Source organism: Mustela putorius, unplaced genomic scaffold (assembly GCF_011764305.1).
Source record: "Mustela putorius furo isolate JIRA1106 unplaced genomic scaffold, ASM1176430v1.1 tig00000743_pilon_pilon_pilon, whole genome shotgun sequence".
NCBI lineage: Eukaryota > Metazoa > Chordata > Mammalia > Carnivora > Mustelidae > Mustela > Mustela putorius.
Window position 1 is genome coordinate 2,151,800 of NW_025421464.1, and position 17,928 is coordinate 2,169,727.

At 43.3% G+C, this 17,928-nt stretch overlaps 1 protein-coding gene across 3 annotated transcripts in view; it reads left to right on the forward strand.

Moving 5' to 3' along the window:
- The window catches only part of KIF3B (kinesin family member 3B), a 43,420-nt gene that overhangs the window by 13,455 nt on the left and 12,037 nt on the right, over window positions 1-17,928 (forward strand). Inside the window, exons 2-6 of one of the 3 annotated variants that reach the window (XM_045084055.1) lie at window positions 5,958-6,008; window positions 10,071-11,538; window positions 15,902-16,003; window positions 16,216-16,338; window positions 16,446-16,564. In XM_045084055.1, coding sequence (XP_044939990.1) covers window positions 10,135-11,538; window positions 15,902-16,003; window positions 16,216-16,338; window positions 16,446-16,564 — 1,748 coding nt within the window. In that variant the 5' untranslated portion in view covers window positions 5,958-6,008; window positions 10,071-10,134. Of the gene's footprint in view, window positions 1-5,957; window positions 6,009-7,317; window positions 7,442-10,070; window positions 11,539-15,901; window positions 16,004-16,215; window positions 16,339-16,445; window positions 16,565-17,928 lie in introns of those variants that run through there. The other 2 variants (XM_004746653.3, XM_004746652.3) reach the window with 2 other exon arrangements.

Genomic DNA, 17,928 nt, shown 5'->3' on the forward strand with positions numbered 1-17,928 from the left:
ATTGGCTCAGCCAGTCAGGTGCCCCATCAAAAACGTTATAAAGCAACCAAACCATGACATCTGGGCAGCTGTTTAAAAGGGGAGGTGGTGCAGAAATTACCTCACTGATCTATAAAGTAAAATGGAGAATATAAATAGTATACATATGATTGAGTTAAGAGAAAGAAAGAAAGAACAAACGAAAGGTGGGAGAGCAATATAGATATATTAATGCTTTGCACATGCATTGAGTATCTCTCCAAGGGGTAGGGGGTAGATTACTTGTTTACTGTATACTTACCTATATGACTTGAATTGTTGTAATCTATGCATATATTGATACACAAATGTACATATACATATGTGTATGTGTTCAGAGTAAGTTCATATGTAGGTCTTTAATAAGATAAGCCTAGTTTTGAATTTTGACCGTTCCACTTAATTGCCTTGAACAGATTAATTTCTCTGAATCTCCCATCCTTTTTTTTTTTTTAAGATTTTTATTTATTTATTTGACAGACAGATTACAAGTAGGCAGAGGAGATAGGCAGAGAGAGAGAGGAGGAAGCAGGCTCCCCGTCAAGCAGAGAGCCCGATGTGGGGCTTGATCCCAGAACCCTGGGACCATGACCTGAGCTGAAGGCAGAGGCTTTAACCCACTGAGCCATCCAGGCGCCCCCCATCCTTTTTTTTAAAATAAGGCTAATACCTCTATCCCTCCTAAGGTGATTTTGAGGATTAGAAGAGGAATATACATTAAACTCTTTTTTTAATCTTTTTTTTTTTAAGATTTTATTTATTTATTTGTCAAAGAGAGAGAGCGCTCAAGAAGGGGGAGCAGCAGATAGAGGGAGAAGCACTCCCTTCTGAGCAAGGAGCCAGATGCAGGACTTGATCCCAGGACCCTAGGATCATGACCTGAGCCGAAGGTAAATTCTTAACCAACTGAACCACCCAAGTGTCCCTACATTAAACTCTTGACAAACTATGAGTTGTGACTATTGAATATAACAAAACCCCAGATTCTAATGAGGAGTATCCTCTAGATTTGAATATATTTTTAATGTATTTTGAGAATGTTTCACAACTGGATTTAAAAAAGGGGGGGGGATTTCTTTCCCTCTTTTTCCCCCTAGATAAATGCTTTCTTTGTTTGCCTGTTTGGGTTATCAAATGATAGGGCATGCCTGACGCCAATTTGAATTTAGGACAAGAATTTATTGTTCATGCTTCTTTTATGTGACCTTTGTAGGTTTTTTTTCCAGATAAGTAGCCTGTCTTTCTAAGACACTTAACCAGAAATCAAGGTGCTAAACTTTTTTCCCCCAAAGAAAAAATAGCTTTATTGCAGTCTTCCCACTTGATTATAAGAAACAAAATATATGTACCTATCAAAAAGGCCAAAGAAAGCAAAAAAAAAAAAAAAAAAATCGCTTGCAAGCTCACCCCTGAGATCAGTGTTGCTTGCATTCCCTGAGCATTCATTACACATCTTGCACTAGGCTAAGCATTGAGCATTTATTAGTTTATGTAATCCATAGAACATTTCTTTAAGATAGGTGTTATTAACTGCATTTTGTGTAAGAAACTATAACTTCTGTAACTCTCAAGATTCTGTAGCTATGTGGCAGTGCAGAAATTCAAACTCTGTCTTGTTGAACACAAAAGCTCATGCTTTTAACCATGACTTTATACCATTTCCCTGAGATCTTTCTCTGAACATGTGCATGTACACATGTAAACATAAATCACATCATAATACCTCTTCTGTTTGGTAGCCTGCATCAGCAAAATGTCATGAACATCTTCCTATAACTAAATACCTAGAGGTGTATTGCCTATTTGATGACTGCATAACTTCCCATTGTAGAGGTGTGTCATAACCAGTCCTTTACTAATGAATTTCTAGGTGGTCAGAGAAGGTACTGTAATAATTATAAACATGTATGTACATCTTGCACATATATTCCACTACTAATGTCCTTAAAATACTTCCAAGAAATGGAGTTGCTATTTCAAGAGATTATAACATTCTGAGTATTACATTTCAATCGATTGATTGATTGACTGAAGGTTTTGATTACTCCAACTCTTCTCAAATAGTCTTTGCCAGTTTGAGAAGATGTGGCTCTCATATGTACTGTAAGGAACAGTTTAAAAAGTTTTTAGACAGTTTGCACAACTATCTAGCTATAAACATTGCCTGTAATAACAACAGACTATATTTTATTAGTCTGGTATTTTGCCATCTTTGCTCTAAATGCCTTTAGGACTGAGGCTACGTGACAGACTGTAATGACATTAGAATATCAAAGTTGTCATTGCCATAGACCCCATGGAAGGGCTTTATGACCCTTCTCCAGAAAGTTGAGATAAGTACTTTTACTCCTAGGGCTTTGTTCATCAATTGAAACATTTTTTTTCCTTTAAAAAAAAAAGTTATTTATTTATTTTTATACATAATCGCTACACCCAGAGTGGAACTCAGACTCACGACACAGATCAAGAGTCACACACTCCACCAACTGAGCCAGCCAGGTGTCTCAAAACATTTTATTACCTTATGTCCATGGTGGCCAGTGAAAAGAAGAAAAGAATGAGTTTTAGGACCTGGATATTAGTTTACTAATTAACTTCCCCAACTTTATCCATCTTCTTTTTCCCATAATTTTATTTTTTCTGACCACACAGTATACTCCTACAATTTAAAACTCAAGAGATCTGGGGCACCTGGGTGGCTCAGTGGCTTAAGCCTCTGCTTTTGGCTCAGGTCATGATCTCAGGGTCCTGGAATCGAGCCCTACATCGGGCTCTCTGCTCGGCGGGGAGCCTGTTTCCCTCTCTCTCTCTGCCTGCCTCTCTGCCTACTTGTGACCTCTCTCTGTTAAATAAATAAATAAAATCTTAAAAAAAGAAACCAAACTCAAGAGATGGAAAGGGTAGACATACAAAGTCTCTCTCCTACTCTTGGCCCTCACCATACAGCTTTTTCCCTACAGGCAACCAGTGTTGTTTTCTGGCTCATGAATATCCCTTCAAATATATTTTATGCATATATAAGCAGATAAAGAAGTGTTCCCTCAACACAAATCCAGTGTGCTTGTAAAAGTTCTGCAGGGCAGTGAAGTTCTTTTTCAACAGGTGCTGAATAATCCTGCTTTGAAAATTGTGTAACTCCTGTAGTGATCACTGGCCATTACGGGAGCCAGGAGCCCAGAATTGGTCTTGCTCTCTTGGGGTGGTTCAGGGATTGCAAACAAGGAGCCCTGGTACTTCAAATACACTTAGCAGCAGCTGTGAGAGAGTGGTGTTGATGGTGATGAGGTGGATAGAATAGAAGCAGCCACTTCCCCTGGGAGAAACTTGCACAGGGAGTTGTTTTGGGCTGCTTAATAGGGAGTTGCTTTATCTTCTTGCCTGAGAGTTGCAGTGGTTTTTTGGATGGCCCACATGACTTCAGCTGCCTTCCAGGTACTCTGAGTCCTTGAACTTCTGGCAAGGCAGTTGGCAGGTGGTTGCCTGGTCTGTTCTTAAAGGACACTGCATTGGAATGCATTGATTAAAGATGCATTAGTGTGCACTTGCAGGCCTCTTTCCGGTAAATTGCTGGGCCTTTATTTTTTTCCCATTTGAAGATACCGCATACTCATTAAAGAACATTTGGAAAACACAGGAATGTTGAAGAAGCAGGGGAAATCACCTCTAGTCCCATCACCTAAAGTGGACCACTGTTGATATTGTGATGTGTCTTATTTTTATAGAATTGTGATTGCATGCATTCAGTTTTGTAAACTGCTTTTTCATTTATGATAAACATTTTCCATGTCATTACAGGACCTTGGTAAGTGTCATTTAAAAAGATAGGGGGGCGCCTGGGTGGCTCAGTGGGTTAAAGCCTATGCCTTCGGCTCAGGTCATGATCTCAGGGTCCTGGGATCGAGCCCCGCATGGGGCTCTCTGCTCCTTGGAGAGCCTGCTTCCTCCTCTCTCTCTGCCTGCCTCTCTGCCTACTTGTAGTCTCTGTCTGTCAAATAGATAAATAAAATCTTAAAAAAAAAAAAAAAGATAGGCTGGGGCGCCTGGGTGGTTCAGAGGGTTGGGCCTCTGCCTTCGGCTCAAGTCGTGGTCTTGGGGTCCCGGGGTCAAGCCCCACATGGGGCTCTCTGCTCAGCGGGAAGCCTGCTTTCCCCTTTATCTCTGCCTGCTTCTCTGCCTGCTTGTGATCTCTCTCTGTCAAATAAATAAATAAAATCTTTAAAAATAAATTAAAAAATAAAAAATAAAAATATGGGCAAGCATGGTAGGCCTTTCTAGTCAGATCATGTGAACATGAATTTGGTTATAGACAGAGATGCCTATAGGAGCCAGGCAGGAAGTACAAATGAGCAAAGCATGCTGGGAGTGAGACATAGGGAACAGGATTGGGGAGGATTGGAGAGCTCAGGTCCTCCAAAGAGGCAGCTGTTTCTCAGCTCCCATTGCTGCAATTAGCGCATGGGCCAGGGGCTATCAGATATTCCCATTCTTCAAGAGAAGCGGAAGACCTGGTTTTTTTAAAATGTGAAATTAGTAGGGTTTGGGTTTTTTGTTGTTGTTTTTGTTTTTTGAGAAAACATTTTTGAGAAAATTTTAAACATTCAGAGAATAATATGAGAAACAATCAGGATTTACAGCTGTTAACATTTTCTCTTATTTTCTTCAAGCCTCGTTTCCCGTTTGTTTTGTTCTGTTTAAGTATACTTAACTTCCAACGCAGGGCTTTAATTCAAGAGTCACTCACTCCACCAACTGAGCCAGTCCAGGGCACCTCCCTGTATTTTTTTTTAAGAGACATGATAAACTATTATAGATTGAAATATCCTTCCCATTTTCTTATTTTATTTTATTTTATTTTTTATCCTTCCCATTTTTAATCCCATTCTCCACTTCTCACCCTGCCCAATTTGGGCAGCTGCTATCATAAATTATTGTATATATATATATATATATTTAATTAACATATAATGTATTATTTGCTTCAGGGGTACAGCATTTTTTTACTACTTACATATACATAAATGCAATTCCATTAACACCATATTGTTCTGTAAGTTTTTAATCATAATTATCACTCTGCACTTGTTTTTTCACTCAGCCTGTTTATTTTTCCATGTAAATTTATATAAGTCTAATTTGGGGTTGGCAGACTCTTTCTGGAAAAGATCAGGCAGTAAATATTTTAGGTTTTGTGAGCCAGCCTGTCTCTGTTACAGCTACATAGCCCTGCCATTTTATAGCTAATGCAGCCATAGATAATAGGTAAACAAAGGGTTATGGCTGTGTTCCAATAAGATTTTATTTACAAAAAACAGGTTGTCGGCTCGGTTTGGCCCATGGGCTATAGTTCGCTGACCCCTACTCTAATGCATTCCTTTTACCTACTGAATAGTATAGTGTCTATGATATGATTACACCACATGTTATTTTTCAGTTCCCCTGAAAATAGATATCCAGGTTGTTTCCCATTTTTCTATTTTAACATGCTGCAGGAAGCATCCTTGTCCATGTTTCCTTGTGTACATGTGCAAAAGGTTTTTCACTAGGACATACACATACATAGTAGTGGAATTGCTGAGGCTTTTTTTTTTCTTTTTTAACAAATAAAATGGTCCAAGTAAAATGCTTCAGGTAGAATGTGACTGGTTTGTGACCTCTGTCCTAGAATCTCTGTAGGAAGCCAGTAGTGAGATTCTAACCCACACCTAGTTCTAGAATTTGAGGTAAGACTCTGTGACAACTAGCAAAGGTGGGGGTGGTTAATCTAACTGTAAGGGCTGGAGAGCCATCTGGAAGAGGTCATTGCCATGAGCACTGTGAAACTGACTTCCTCAGTGGACAAAAGAGGTGAAGTTGGGGAGAGACGCGGTTTTTCATGGGGTTTCATTCAGACTGTGGTTGTTCATGTTGGAATAACAAGTTCTAACAGAAAATGTCTTCAGGATGAAGGTGACGAGCTGCTGACCTGTGGTTGCTTCTTTCCTGGCAATGCCGTGAGTTCCTTTAAAGATTTATCACTGTAATTAGACCGGCTAGAAGGAGAATAAGGAAGGTAATAAAGTAAAGAAAGAGTGTCAGGGCATCCTTCCAAGAAAACCCTCTCCTTTGAGGAGGACCCAAGCAAGTTTTTAAGCCCTGGTGGCAGGAAATTAAATTAGCCCATCTTCCCAAAGTTCTACGTCAATAATACATGACTAGTTCAGTCGAGCTCAGTGGGTTCTGAAAAGAAATGGTGTTCTGTGTTCTGAGTTGAGATTTAATTAAGGGGATGCAGGCTTTGGGAATTCTTCTTTTTAAAACATTTTAAACATGATTGTAGGTCATTATCATACCTTTGTTTTTATCATTTTGGAGAGCTCAAAAAATAGACCGTGCTCTAACACAAGCAGCTGAACATGAAGGTCACCCTGCTGCAGGCTTTTTTTTTTTTTTTTTTTTTAAACAGACTTCGGGCCACATTGTTCTGGTAGGTAAGAACTGGGCAGCTCTGCCTCTTTAGAGTATGCAATGCAGAAAAATTGATCTCTCCACTGATGCATTTGCCACTTACCAACCCCCACAACCTTTTTTTTTTTCTTAAGTTTTATTTATTTAAGTAATCACCCAATGTGGGGCTCGAACTCACAATCCTGAGATCGAGAGAGTTGCAGGCTCCACCGGCTGAGCCAACCCGTCACCTCCTTACCCACCCCTACCATTTCTTACGCTGAGTCTAGGACCTTGTGTGAACCATCCCATGCGCTGCAGCAGAGGGCTCCCCAGAGAAGGCTCAGGGGGCTGGGGTTTGAACTTGGCACATGGACAGCTTTTGCAAGTCTCTGCTGACATGGAAGTAGAGACAGGCTCGGGTCAGAGCTGCAGTGGTAGTTTGGGGGCCATTGCCCTGGAAGAGAAAAGGAGATGTAGTGAGCAGACTGGCCATTCTAACATCCAGTTCTTTGTTCTCAAAATGGTAATAGCACATAACAGGTGAGGAATGAGGGACTTTTACACGGTTTTCCTTAAATAGCTTGAGCTTCATTTTTTTTTTTTTTAAGATTTTATTTATGTATTTGAGAGAGAGCAAGAATGAGCAAGCACAAGTAGGGGGAGCAGTAGAGGCAGAAGCAGGCTGAGCAGGGAGCCTGATGCGAGGCTCGATCCCAGGACACTGGGATCATGACCTGAGCTGAAGGTGGATGCCTCACCGACTAAGCCACCCAGTTACCCCGTGAGCGTCACTACTAATGGAACATTGATTAGGTATTTGGATCTCAGTTTAATCTGATTTTTTTTTTTAGGGTGACAACTACAAACTGAACAAGAGAATAAAAGTTAGGACTCACCAGTAATCTCTGGAATGACCCTTTGATGAGGGTTTTGGATGAATCTGTATCGGTTTATTTTAATCCAGCTTTATGTTAGTTCATAATGTACTTCCACCTTTGTAAGTACCCCTTAGCCTTAAAATCATCCATAAAGAAGGAGAATTATCCCTGTCTTACCAATTTTATAGAAAATGGATTCCAAGAGGATTAGAGGTCTTCTAGCTCTTCAGTCTAGACATCTAGACATTCTAGACATTACTTGATTACATGTAATGACTAGAAAGTGCAAAAAATAACTTTTCATGTTTCCATGTGCTTAGCAGCAGCTGAATTTTTGATAAAAGCTTAATGGGAGAACATATTGACTCTATATTTATTAATGTACAGCACATAAGCCACAGACTGGCCCATCACGGCCTCACATTCTCACACTTCTTTGTTGGCAGGGAATAGGTCACCCTCACAACTAAAAAGAAATTGTTCGCGCTGTCCTAAGTGTCTGTTGAAATCACAAATGCATACATAGATCCTGTGAGCCAGCAGTTACGCTGTTAGAAATTTATCTTACAGATACACTTTCCCACATGTGAAAGGATGTGGGCCTAGTTTTTTTCACAGTAAAATATCAGAAACAGCTTAAGTGCTAGGATTGCGGTTAAGTAAATTGATGCTTCCAGGCAATGGGAAATTTTTCTGCTGTTACAAAGAATAAGTTAGCTGTATATTTATTGATGGAACATGGTTTAGTGAGGAAAGGCAAGGTGCAGGACACTGTTATTACTGTGTATAACATTCTACACTTGTGTTAAGAAGGAGGGGGTAAGTATGTACTAATACGTATTTGCTTGCTATGCATAGACTAGCTCAGGAAGATTAAAAATCTAATAATACTTGCCTTGTGGACAGGGACCTGGGCGGCTAGAGAACATGTAAGGGAAAAGGACCTGTCGTTAAAGAGGTCACTGAATCAAGAAGCAGGAGAATCACCTACTTAAAACAAAAACCAAAAGACACCCCACACTGAGGTTTTTAGGAATTTGGGATCCTCGTATGTATCTCTTCACTCTGACCTGCTTGCTTGCTACCCGTTCCCAAAGGACCCATTTAGTCATCCTTTCTTCCGTTCCCTGAGTTTTCTGGCACTAAATGAAGTTCTCGTTTTTGGTTTTACTCTTTTTTTTTTACTTTGGTTTAAAGATTTTATTTATTTATGTGACACAGAGAGAGAGAGAGCGCGCACAAGCAGAGGGAGCAGCAGAGTGAGAAGGAGAAGCCAGTTCCCCACTGAGCAAGGAGTCTGATGTGGGACTCGATCCCAGGACCCTGAGATCATGACGTGAGCCAAAAGCAGAGGCTTAACCATCTGAGCCACCCAGATGCACCTACTTAAATTTTTATTTAAAGATTTATTTGCTGGGGCGCCTGTGTGGCTCAGTGGGTTAAAGCCTTTGCCTTTGGCTCTGGTCATGATCCCAGGGTCCTAGGATCAAGCAGGGAGCCTGCTTCCTCCTCTCTCTCTCTCTGCTTGCCTCTTTGCCTGCTTGTGATCTCTATCTGTCAAATAAATAAATAAATAAACTAAAAAAAAAAAAAGAATTATTTGTTTATTTTAGAGGCAGGGAGGGGCAGAGGGAGAGGAGAGTCTCAAGCAGACTCCTTGCTGAGCACAGAGTCCCACTCAAGGCTCGATCTCATAACCCTGAGATCACGACCTGAGCAGAAACCAAGAGTCAGGCGCTTAACTTACCCGCCACTCAGGCGCCCCTACTTAAAAAAAAAAATTTTTTTAACACCTATTTTTTAATTTGCATTCAAATTGTCTTCAATTTTTTGGTTGAATAAGTGCTTTCTATATAACGTATTACACCACATCCTCATTTATTTGCATACATTTTGCATAAGCCATAGTTTATGATTTTAGAATGGAAGAGTATTATTGGCACAAGGTAGGAAATTCAAACAGTACAGAGCATAAAGTGAAGTTTTTTCTCTCTCTCTCTTGACCTGAGAGTCCTCTAGGCCCACAATTCCCCTGCTGAGGCTGCTGCTGTTCCCACTTTGATATGCATGCTTCTAAGAATATTGTTTTGCATATCACACATAAACGTGCATGCATGTATCCGCCTGCTTATACCCCGTGTTAACTGTACTGTGCACACGGCTCCTCATCTACTTTTTCCACTTAGCAGTGCGTCTCGGGATAGGGTTACATTTAGATTAGCACATTCTTTTCAGTTACTGCACAGGATTCCACTGTATATATGTTATTACGTACGTATATATTCAGGCAGCCCAGCCCTCTCTTGATGGGAGCTGGCGTGGCCCACAGTCTGTTGCTACCACAACGAATATCCTTGTATCTGTGGGATAAATTCTTAGAAATACAACTGCTACGTCAAAAGGTATCGATAGATAGTTCCAAATTGCTCTCCACAGAGGTTTTAGTAGTTCAACAGGACAGAAGATTATCCAGGCTTATAAAAGGTTTCTAGCTGCTACAACCTGAAGTATAAGATAAAGTATCAGTCAAGGGGAAGACAGGCCCATTCACACAGCTGGTGGACTAAAGTGTGTACTTTTCCTACTGAAGCTTGTTAAAATCCCGTGAAGAAATGCAGCGTGCATTGTAGTCCTTTCCGTAGCTATCAGAAGGGTAGTTAGAGGAAGGTGACGTGGGTGGGCTGGGTGCTGTTGACCAGCCCTCAGTGACAACTATACTGTCCTCACTTACTTTTGCTTTTTTTCTAGGACCTTAGCATCCTGAGACGTTTTGGATTCATAGCCCTCAAGGTTGACCCTGTCAGAGTCCATCATGTCCAAGTTAAAAAGCTCGGAGTCCGTCAGGGTGGTGGTTCGCTGTCGGCCCATGAACGGCAAGGAAAAGGCCGCTTCATATGATAAGGTGGTGGATGTGGACGTGAAGCTAGGGCAGGTGTCAGTGAAGAACCCCAAAGGCGTGGCCCATGAAATGCCCAAGACCTTCACCTTTGATGCAGTCTATGACTGGAATGCCAAGCAGTTTGAACTCTACGATGAGACATTCCGACCGCTCGTGGACTCTGTCTTGCAGGGTTTCAATGGGACGATTTTTGCCTATGGACAAACTGGGACTGGGAAAACCTACACGATGGAAGGAGTTCGTGGTGACCCTGAGAAAAGAGGGGTCATCCCTAACTCATTTGACCACATCTTCACCCATATCTCTCGATCCCAGAATCAACAGTACCTGGTCAGGGCTTCTTACTTGGAGATCTACCAGGAGGAGATCCGAGATCTGCTCTCAAAGGATCAGACCAAAAGGCTCGAGCTCAAAGAGAGGCCTGACACTGGCGTGTATGTGAAAGACCTGTCTTCCTTTGTCACCAAGAGCGTGAAGGAAATCGAGCATGTGATGAATGTGGGGAACCAGAACCGCTCTGTTGGTGCTACCAACATGAACGAGCACAGCTCACGCTCTCATGCGATTTTTGTAATTACCATTGAATGCAGTGAGGTGGGCCTTGATGGAGAAAACCATATCCGCGTAGGAAAACTGAACCTTGTGGATCTCGCTGGCAGCGAACGGCAAGCCAAGACCGGCGCACAAGGAGAAAGACTGAAGGAGGCCACCAAGATCAACCTGTCCCTTTCAGCCTTAGGTAACGTCATCTCTGCCCTAGTGGACGGCAAAAGCACTCACATTCCATATCGGGACTCAAAGCTGACCAGGCTCCTCCAAGATTCTCTCGGTGGCAATGCTAAAACTGTGATGGTAGCCAACGTGGGACCTGCCTCGTACAATGTAGAAGAGACTCTGACCACTCTCAGATATGCCAACCGTGCCAAAAACATTAAGAACAAGCCAAGGGTCAACGAGGACCCTAAAGATGCCCTCCTTCGCGAATTCCAGGAAGAAATTGCTCGGCTCAAGGCCCAGCTGGAAAAACGGTCCATTGGCAGGAGGAAGAGGCGGGAGAAGCGGAGGGAAGGTGGTGGCAGTGGTGGGGGCGGGGAGGAGGAGGAGGAGGAGGGAGAAGAGGGTGAGGAGGAAGGGGATGATAAGGATGATTACTGGCGGGAACAGCAAGAAAAACTGGAGATTGAGAAGCGGGCCATTGTAGAGGACCACAGCTTGGTTGCAGAGGAGAAGATGAGGTTGCTGAAGGAGAAGGAGAAGAAGATGGAGGACCTGCGGCGGGAGAAGGATGCAGCTGAGATGCTGGGCGCCAAAATCAAGGTACTACAGCCTTCCTCGGCCCCTCTGTTCTCTCAGGGCTTCCCGTTTTATCCAAAAAATGGTATGACAGGTGACGTCCCTTTCAGTTTTACATTCCCAACAGCTCGGTGGGATCCAGTGTCTAGTAAACATTTGTTGAAGAGAAGTAAAAACCATTTCTTCAAGTTTATGTCGAACTCATCAGAAGAATAATTATTACCTATGTGCAAGGTATAAAAAGCAGCAATAAAACTGACACCCAGGGGCCCCGCAGCCCGTGTGACAGAACTGAATCCCTATCTTCACAAGCTTTGTGTCCCTCTCCCCCAGAGCTAGCCCTTGTTTTGAATTTGGTGTTTCCTGACTTTTCTTTATGGTTTTCTCATATAGGTATATGTCTCTAAAAAAAAGGAGAGTTCCACACAATTTTGTACCTTTATATAAATGAAATCCCACTCCTGCAGTTTGCTTTTACTTGCCCAACCTTACGTAATAAGATTTGTCCAGATTGACACTTGTAGCTGTGATTCATTCATTATTACTGCTCTGAGAAGCGTGTGTATTCCATTCTCCTGATAGTGGGTTGTTTCCATTTTTTGCTATGAATGTTTTTGTACTTGGTTCCAGGAGAACACATATGAGCAAGAATTTCTTACCTGGCACCATTAGGTCCTCGGGTTTGTACAGCTGTAATTTTGCTAGATAATCACAAATTATCTCAGTGGTGGCCACGTGAAGCGAAGCTTCTACCAACACAGTATGAACTCTGGTTGCTCCTCATCCTTACCAGTGTTTATGACTATCTGCTTTTTTTTTCTTATTGACATATAATGTATTATTTGCCCCAGGGATACAGGTCTGTGAATCATCAGGCTTACATACTTCACAGCACTCACCATAACACAAACCCTCCCTAGTGTCCATCACCCAGACACCCTATGCTTCCTCTCTCCCCCCTCAACAACCCTCAGTTTGTTTCGTCAGAGTAAGAGTCTTTTATGGTGTGTCTTCCTCCTGATCCCATCTTGTTTCATTTTTTCCCTCCCTACCTCCTCTGCCCTGCCTCTCAAATTCCTCATATCAGATTGTATGATAATTGCCTTTCTCTGACTGATTTATTTTGCTTAGCATAATACCCTCTAGTTCCATCCTTGTATGACTATCTGCTTTAATTCTCTATAAAATGGTATCTCGTTGTGGGGTTTTTTGTTTTTTGTTTTAGCCCAACTTGGGGCTTGAACTCATAGCCCTGAGATCAAGACCTGAGCTGAGATCAAGACCTGAGCTTACCTGACTGCGCCACATGGGTGCCCCTCTTTGTGGTTTTAATATGCAGCGCCCCCAACCATAGAAGATACAGAACAGTTCCCTCGCCCCACAAATGCTCCCTTGTAGTCAGCCCCCTCCCTCAACTGACTCCAAGCTCTGTGAGTCAGTGGCTGACTAGCATTCTAGAGCGTGGAGACTCCTGTGTCTTTTCTTTCTGGTGCCAGTGTACCATTCCATCAGGCGCCCAGACTCTGGGCTCCCACTGGCCTTTACTGGCAGAGGAGAGGACAGAGCCAGCACTGGAAATCTGAGGATGACCGCTGCCTGCCTATAAGCTAGAACAGCTCTGAGGTGTTGGGTTCTTTCTTAATGAATTTATGAAAACTCTGACTTCGCCTCACAGATGTATCCTTGTTTATTAATTTTAAAATGACCAGTGATCTCTTTTTTCTCACCTCCCCTGCCCCCACTGTATAAAGCTGTGGCTTTATCTGTGGCTTCATCTGTGGCCCTTTCACAGAGCTGCGTTCTCTTTTACTTCAGAGGCAGGGGTCCTTTCCAGAGCTTTCAAGACCTGATGTGAAAATGGAGTCCAATACAACACAGTTAGGGCGTCACTTTGTTCCAGGGAGGGGCTTAGTCTGGGATTCAACGTCAGACGCCACTTCATCCCTCCTCATTCCTGCACTTGACATATAACGGGGCGTGCCCGTGTTTGATTGTGCATGCTGGTTTCTAGGATCACATCTGTTATTCAAGCCTAAGAACACCTAGACTCTCTAAACAACCTGGGTTATTTGGGCAACTCTCAGAAGCCAGGTGTGGCAAGACTCAATATTACCTCAAGGTCACTGAATCTCTTAGACTTGATTTTATTGGAGAATGATATTACTTCTGTCTCAGAATCTCTGGATGTCATAGGACAAAAGTATTGTAGAGCTAGGGGCGCCTGGGTGGCTCAGTGGGTTAAAGCCTCTGCCTTCGGCTCAGGTCATGATCCCAGGGTCCTGGGATCCAGCCCCACATCGGGCTCTCTGCTCAGCAGGGAGCCTGCTTCTGCCTCTCTCTCTTTGCCTGCCTCTCTGCCTCTTGTGATCTCTGTCAAATAAATAAATAAAATCTTAAAAAAAAAAAAAGTATTATAAAGCTAGAAGGAATGTGTGCGTGTGGGGGCTAGTAATCCAGTGCAACCACTTCATTTTGAGAGAAGAGGAAATGGGCCTAGGGGTTCCCTGAAAGATGTTTGTAAGTTTCTTAAAAGCAAGGTCATTGGGGCGCCTGGGTGGCTCAGTGGGTTAAAACCTCTGCCTTCGGCTCAGGTCATGATCCCAGTGTCCTGGGATTGAGTCCCGCATCAGGCTCTCTGCTCAGCAGGGAGCCTGCTTCCTCCTCTCTCTCTCTCTGCCTTCCTGTCTGCCTACTTGTGATCTCCATCTGTCAAATAAATAATTTAAAAAAAAAAAAAAAGACAAGGTCATGGAGGTTTTGGTTTCTCTGCTTTTTGGGTACAAACTGTTCCCATGGCTTTACCCACCATCTAAATATTTGCTCAAGGTGGCCCGTCTACATAGCAAGCCCAGAGCTGTCTTCTAACTTTCGATCCTGGTAGTCTCTGCCCACTGGACATTTCCAGAGATGGCCATGGCCACCCAGAACCTGTTTCTGCCTGCCTTTCCTCAGTCAAGCCAGACCCCTAGGAGTTATACCTGCGAGCTGTCCTTCCCTCTTTCTTATGGCCCAGTCAGTCCCCAGGCCTCTGAATCCTGCGTCATCGGATTGGCTCTCTTGGACCCATCCACTTTGCTCTCTCCCGCCATTACTGCCCTAGCCCAGGCCTGGGTCCTCAAAATAACCTCCTGACCGGTCCCCCTCCACCCGGCCTGTCCTTTTCCAGTCATCCTTCCTGTGGTGGGGGGAAAATGTTTCTAAAAACCAAAACTGACTGTGTAAAACACAAATCTGTGTACCCTTATACTCAAAGAACGGTCAATGTGTTTCCTGAGTGTCTCAAATCAACTTTAGTTTCCCTTAACAGGGCTTTGATGTTTTTGAACTGAGCCCTGATTGCTTTACCAACTTTGTGTATCATCACTTCCTACCCTACCCTCTCACACACCATGTTTTGTTTTTCTTTCCTGAAGATTTTATTTATTTATTTATTTATTTATTTATTGGGGATTGCTTATGCAAGCAGGGGGAGGAGCAGAGAGGAAGGAGAGAGAAAATCTCAAGTAGATTCCACACTCAGCACTGAGCCCGATGCAGGGCTCAGTCTCACGACCCTGAGATCATGACCTGAGCCGACATCATGAGTTGAATGCTTAACCGATTGAGCCAGCCAAGCACCGCTACATCGATTTTTTTTCTTCCTTAGCTAATTCCTATTTTTACTTCAGCACTCTCAAGACAGGAAGCTTTCCTTGATTCCCTCCAAAAGCCTGAGTTCTCTCCCTCCTATATGCCTCTCCTATTATCACTCTGTCTTTTCTTTGCTTTTTTGAAGATTTTACTTATTTATTTGACAGAGAGAGACGCAGCGAGAGGGAACAGGGAGAGGGAGAAGCGGGCTCCCCACTGAGCAGGGAGCCCAACGTGAGGCTCAATCCCAGGACCCTGGGGCCATGACCTGAGCCGAAGGCAGACGCTTAACAACTGAGCCACCCAGGGGCCCTTCTCTGTCTTCTCCTCATGCTTGTGTCTGCCTGCATAGCACCAGAGCCTGCTTGCTTATCCGTGGCCCTCAGTGGAGTCTTCAGCCTTGTGATTCATATTCTGTTGCCTCTCTAGCACCCAGCACATAGGAGGAACTCAATATGTTTTAAGTAGGGTCAACACTTTGTCCATACAAACCTCCCCAAATTTTTTTTAAGAAAGCTGGAATTCCTGTAGTCCTGGGGGAGCTGTATCTTTAGTGTTTCTGAGGTAAAGCCCCAGCGGAGCCACCTCAGCCCCACCTCGGTGATGGTAAGGACACTGCTGTGCCCAATCTGTCTTCCCCGAGAGTTCACCCCTTTGGCTCAGTCCTGAGCTCAGGATGTTTTACAGGCTTCCCTCTGAGGAGCTATGTCCTGAGGGAGATCATTCACGAGATGGATTCTACTCTTTTCTCACTCAGGCCATGGAGAGTAAGCTGCTTGTTGGAGGAAAAAATATAGTAGATCATACAAATGAACAACAGAAAATCCTGGAGCAGAAACGGCAGGAAATTGCAGAGCAGGTAACTTTTCATTCCCTTTTGAGGAGAAGGGCGTGGGACAAGGCACACCAATGCTACAGAGTAAATATCTCTTTTATTAGATTCTTCAGAGGGAATGAAAATGGGGTGTTCAGCCCCTTCCCAGTGGGAGACTCCGATCTGGAGCCCCAGCCCTGTACTCTTGTTTAGACATAGTCTGTAGGCAAGCTGATGAATTTTGTGATGTTGCCCAGAAACGTCGAGAAAGAGAAATCCAGCAACAGATGGAAAGCAGAGATGAGGAGACCTTGGAACTGAAAGAGACGTACAGCTCATTGCAGCAAGAGGTGGACATCAAGACCAAAAAACTCAAGAAGGTATAAAGGAATGAGGCCAGGCAGAGGTGTCTTGAGATTTGGAGGAAGGGAAGAGCTCTGTTGTCTGGAGGGCTCTCCTCCTCACCTGCCTTTCCCCTCGGTTCCAGCTCTTCTCCAAGCTTCAGGCAGTGAAGGCGGAGATCCATGACCTCCAAGAAGAGCACATCAAGGAGCGTCAGGAGCTGGAACAGACTCAAAATGAGCTCACAAGGGAGCTGAAACTCAAGTAAGTTCTGGACCTTTTATGGCACCCTCAGCCACTTGCCAGGTAGTTTGTTGAGTAAGAAACGTGAATCTAAAGGCAGGGCCCCTGCCTACTTCTCCCCACCTTGTCTGTTTTTTGTTTATTCTGAGAAAATCACTTTTTGTCTCTGGGTCCCATCTGTTAAGCAAACGACCTCACCAGATCTCTGAATTTCCTTCCATCCTACCTGCTGGAAGTTTTTAAAGGCTCCAGCCTCTATTGATAAGAGGGAATCTTTCTTAACTACAATTTTCTGAGTGGTTTAATGAACATCCAAATGCCCCCCAGCCCAGATTCATTGATAAACTACCTTTTGTCATTGTTCTTTCATAGAAATATTCTAAAATCTCATGTAATATTAACCTCGTGTTATCTTATTCCATGATTATAATGCTGTTTCAAAAAATGCTTTACTGGGGCACCTGGGTGGCTCAGTCATTAAGTGTCTGCTTTCGGCTCAGGTCATGATCCCAAGGACCCGGGTTCAAGCCCTGCATCAGGCTCCCTGCTCTGTGGGAAGCCTGCTTCTCCCTCTCCCACTCCTCCTGCTTGTGTTCCCTCTCTTGCGTGCTTACTTTCTCTGTCAAATAAATAAACAAAAAATCTTTAAGAAAAAGTAAATAAAAAATGTTTTACTGAGATATAATTTACAGACCATACAATTCACCTATTTAAATTAGTATACAAGTCAGTGGGCACCTGGGTGGCTCAGTTGGTTAAGCATCCAGCTCTTGCTTTCAGCTCCGGTCATGATCTTTGGGTTGTGAACTTGTGTCCCATGTCAGGCTTCCCACTGGGCACAGAGCCTGCTTAAGATTCTTTCTTCCTTTGCCCCTCCCTGCCCCATAAATTAAATAAATAGGTAAACAAATAAATATACGAGTCAGTTTTAAAAACATGTATTTGGGGGCATCTGGGTGGCTCAGTGGTTTAAGCCTCTGCCTTCAGCTCAGGTCATGATCTCAGGGTCCTGGGATCGAGCCCTGCATTAGGCTCTCTGCTCAGCGGAGAGCCTGCTTCCCTTCTCTCTCTGCCTCCCTCTCTGCCTACTTGTGATCTCTCACTTTCTGTCAAATAAATAAATGAAAATCTTTAAAAAACAAACAAAACATATTTATAAAGTTGTAAAGCCATCACTACAATCTGATTTTTTTATTTTAATTTTAATTTTTTTATTTTTTAAAGATTTTATTTATTTATTTGACAAAGAGAGAACACAAGGGCACAAGCAGGGGGGAGTGGCAGGCAGAGGGAGGGAGAAGCAGGCTCCCTTCTTAACAAGGAGCTCAGTGCAAGACTTGATTTCAGGACCCTGGCATCATGACCTGAGCTGAAGGTGGACACTT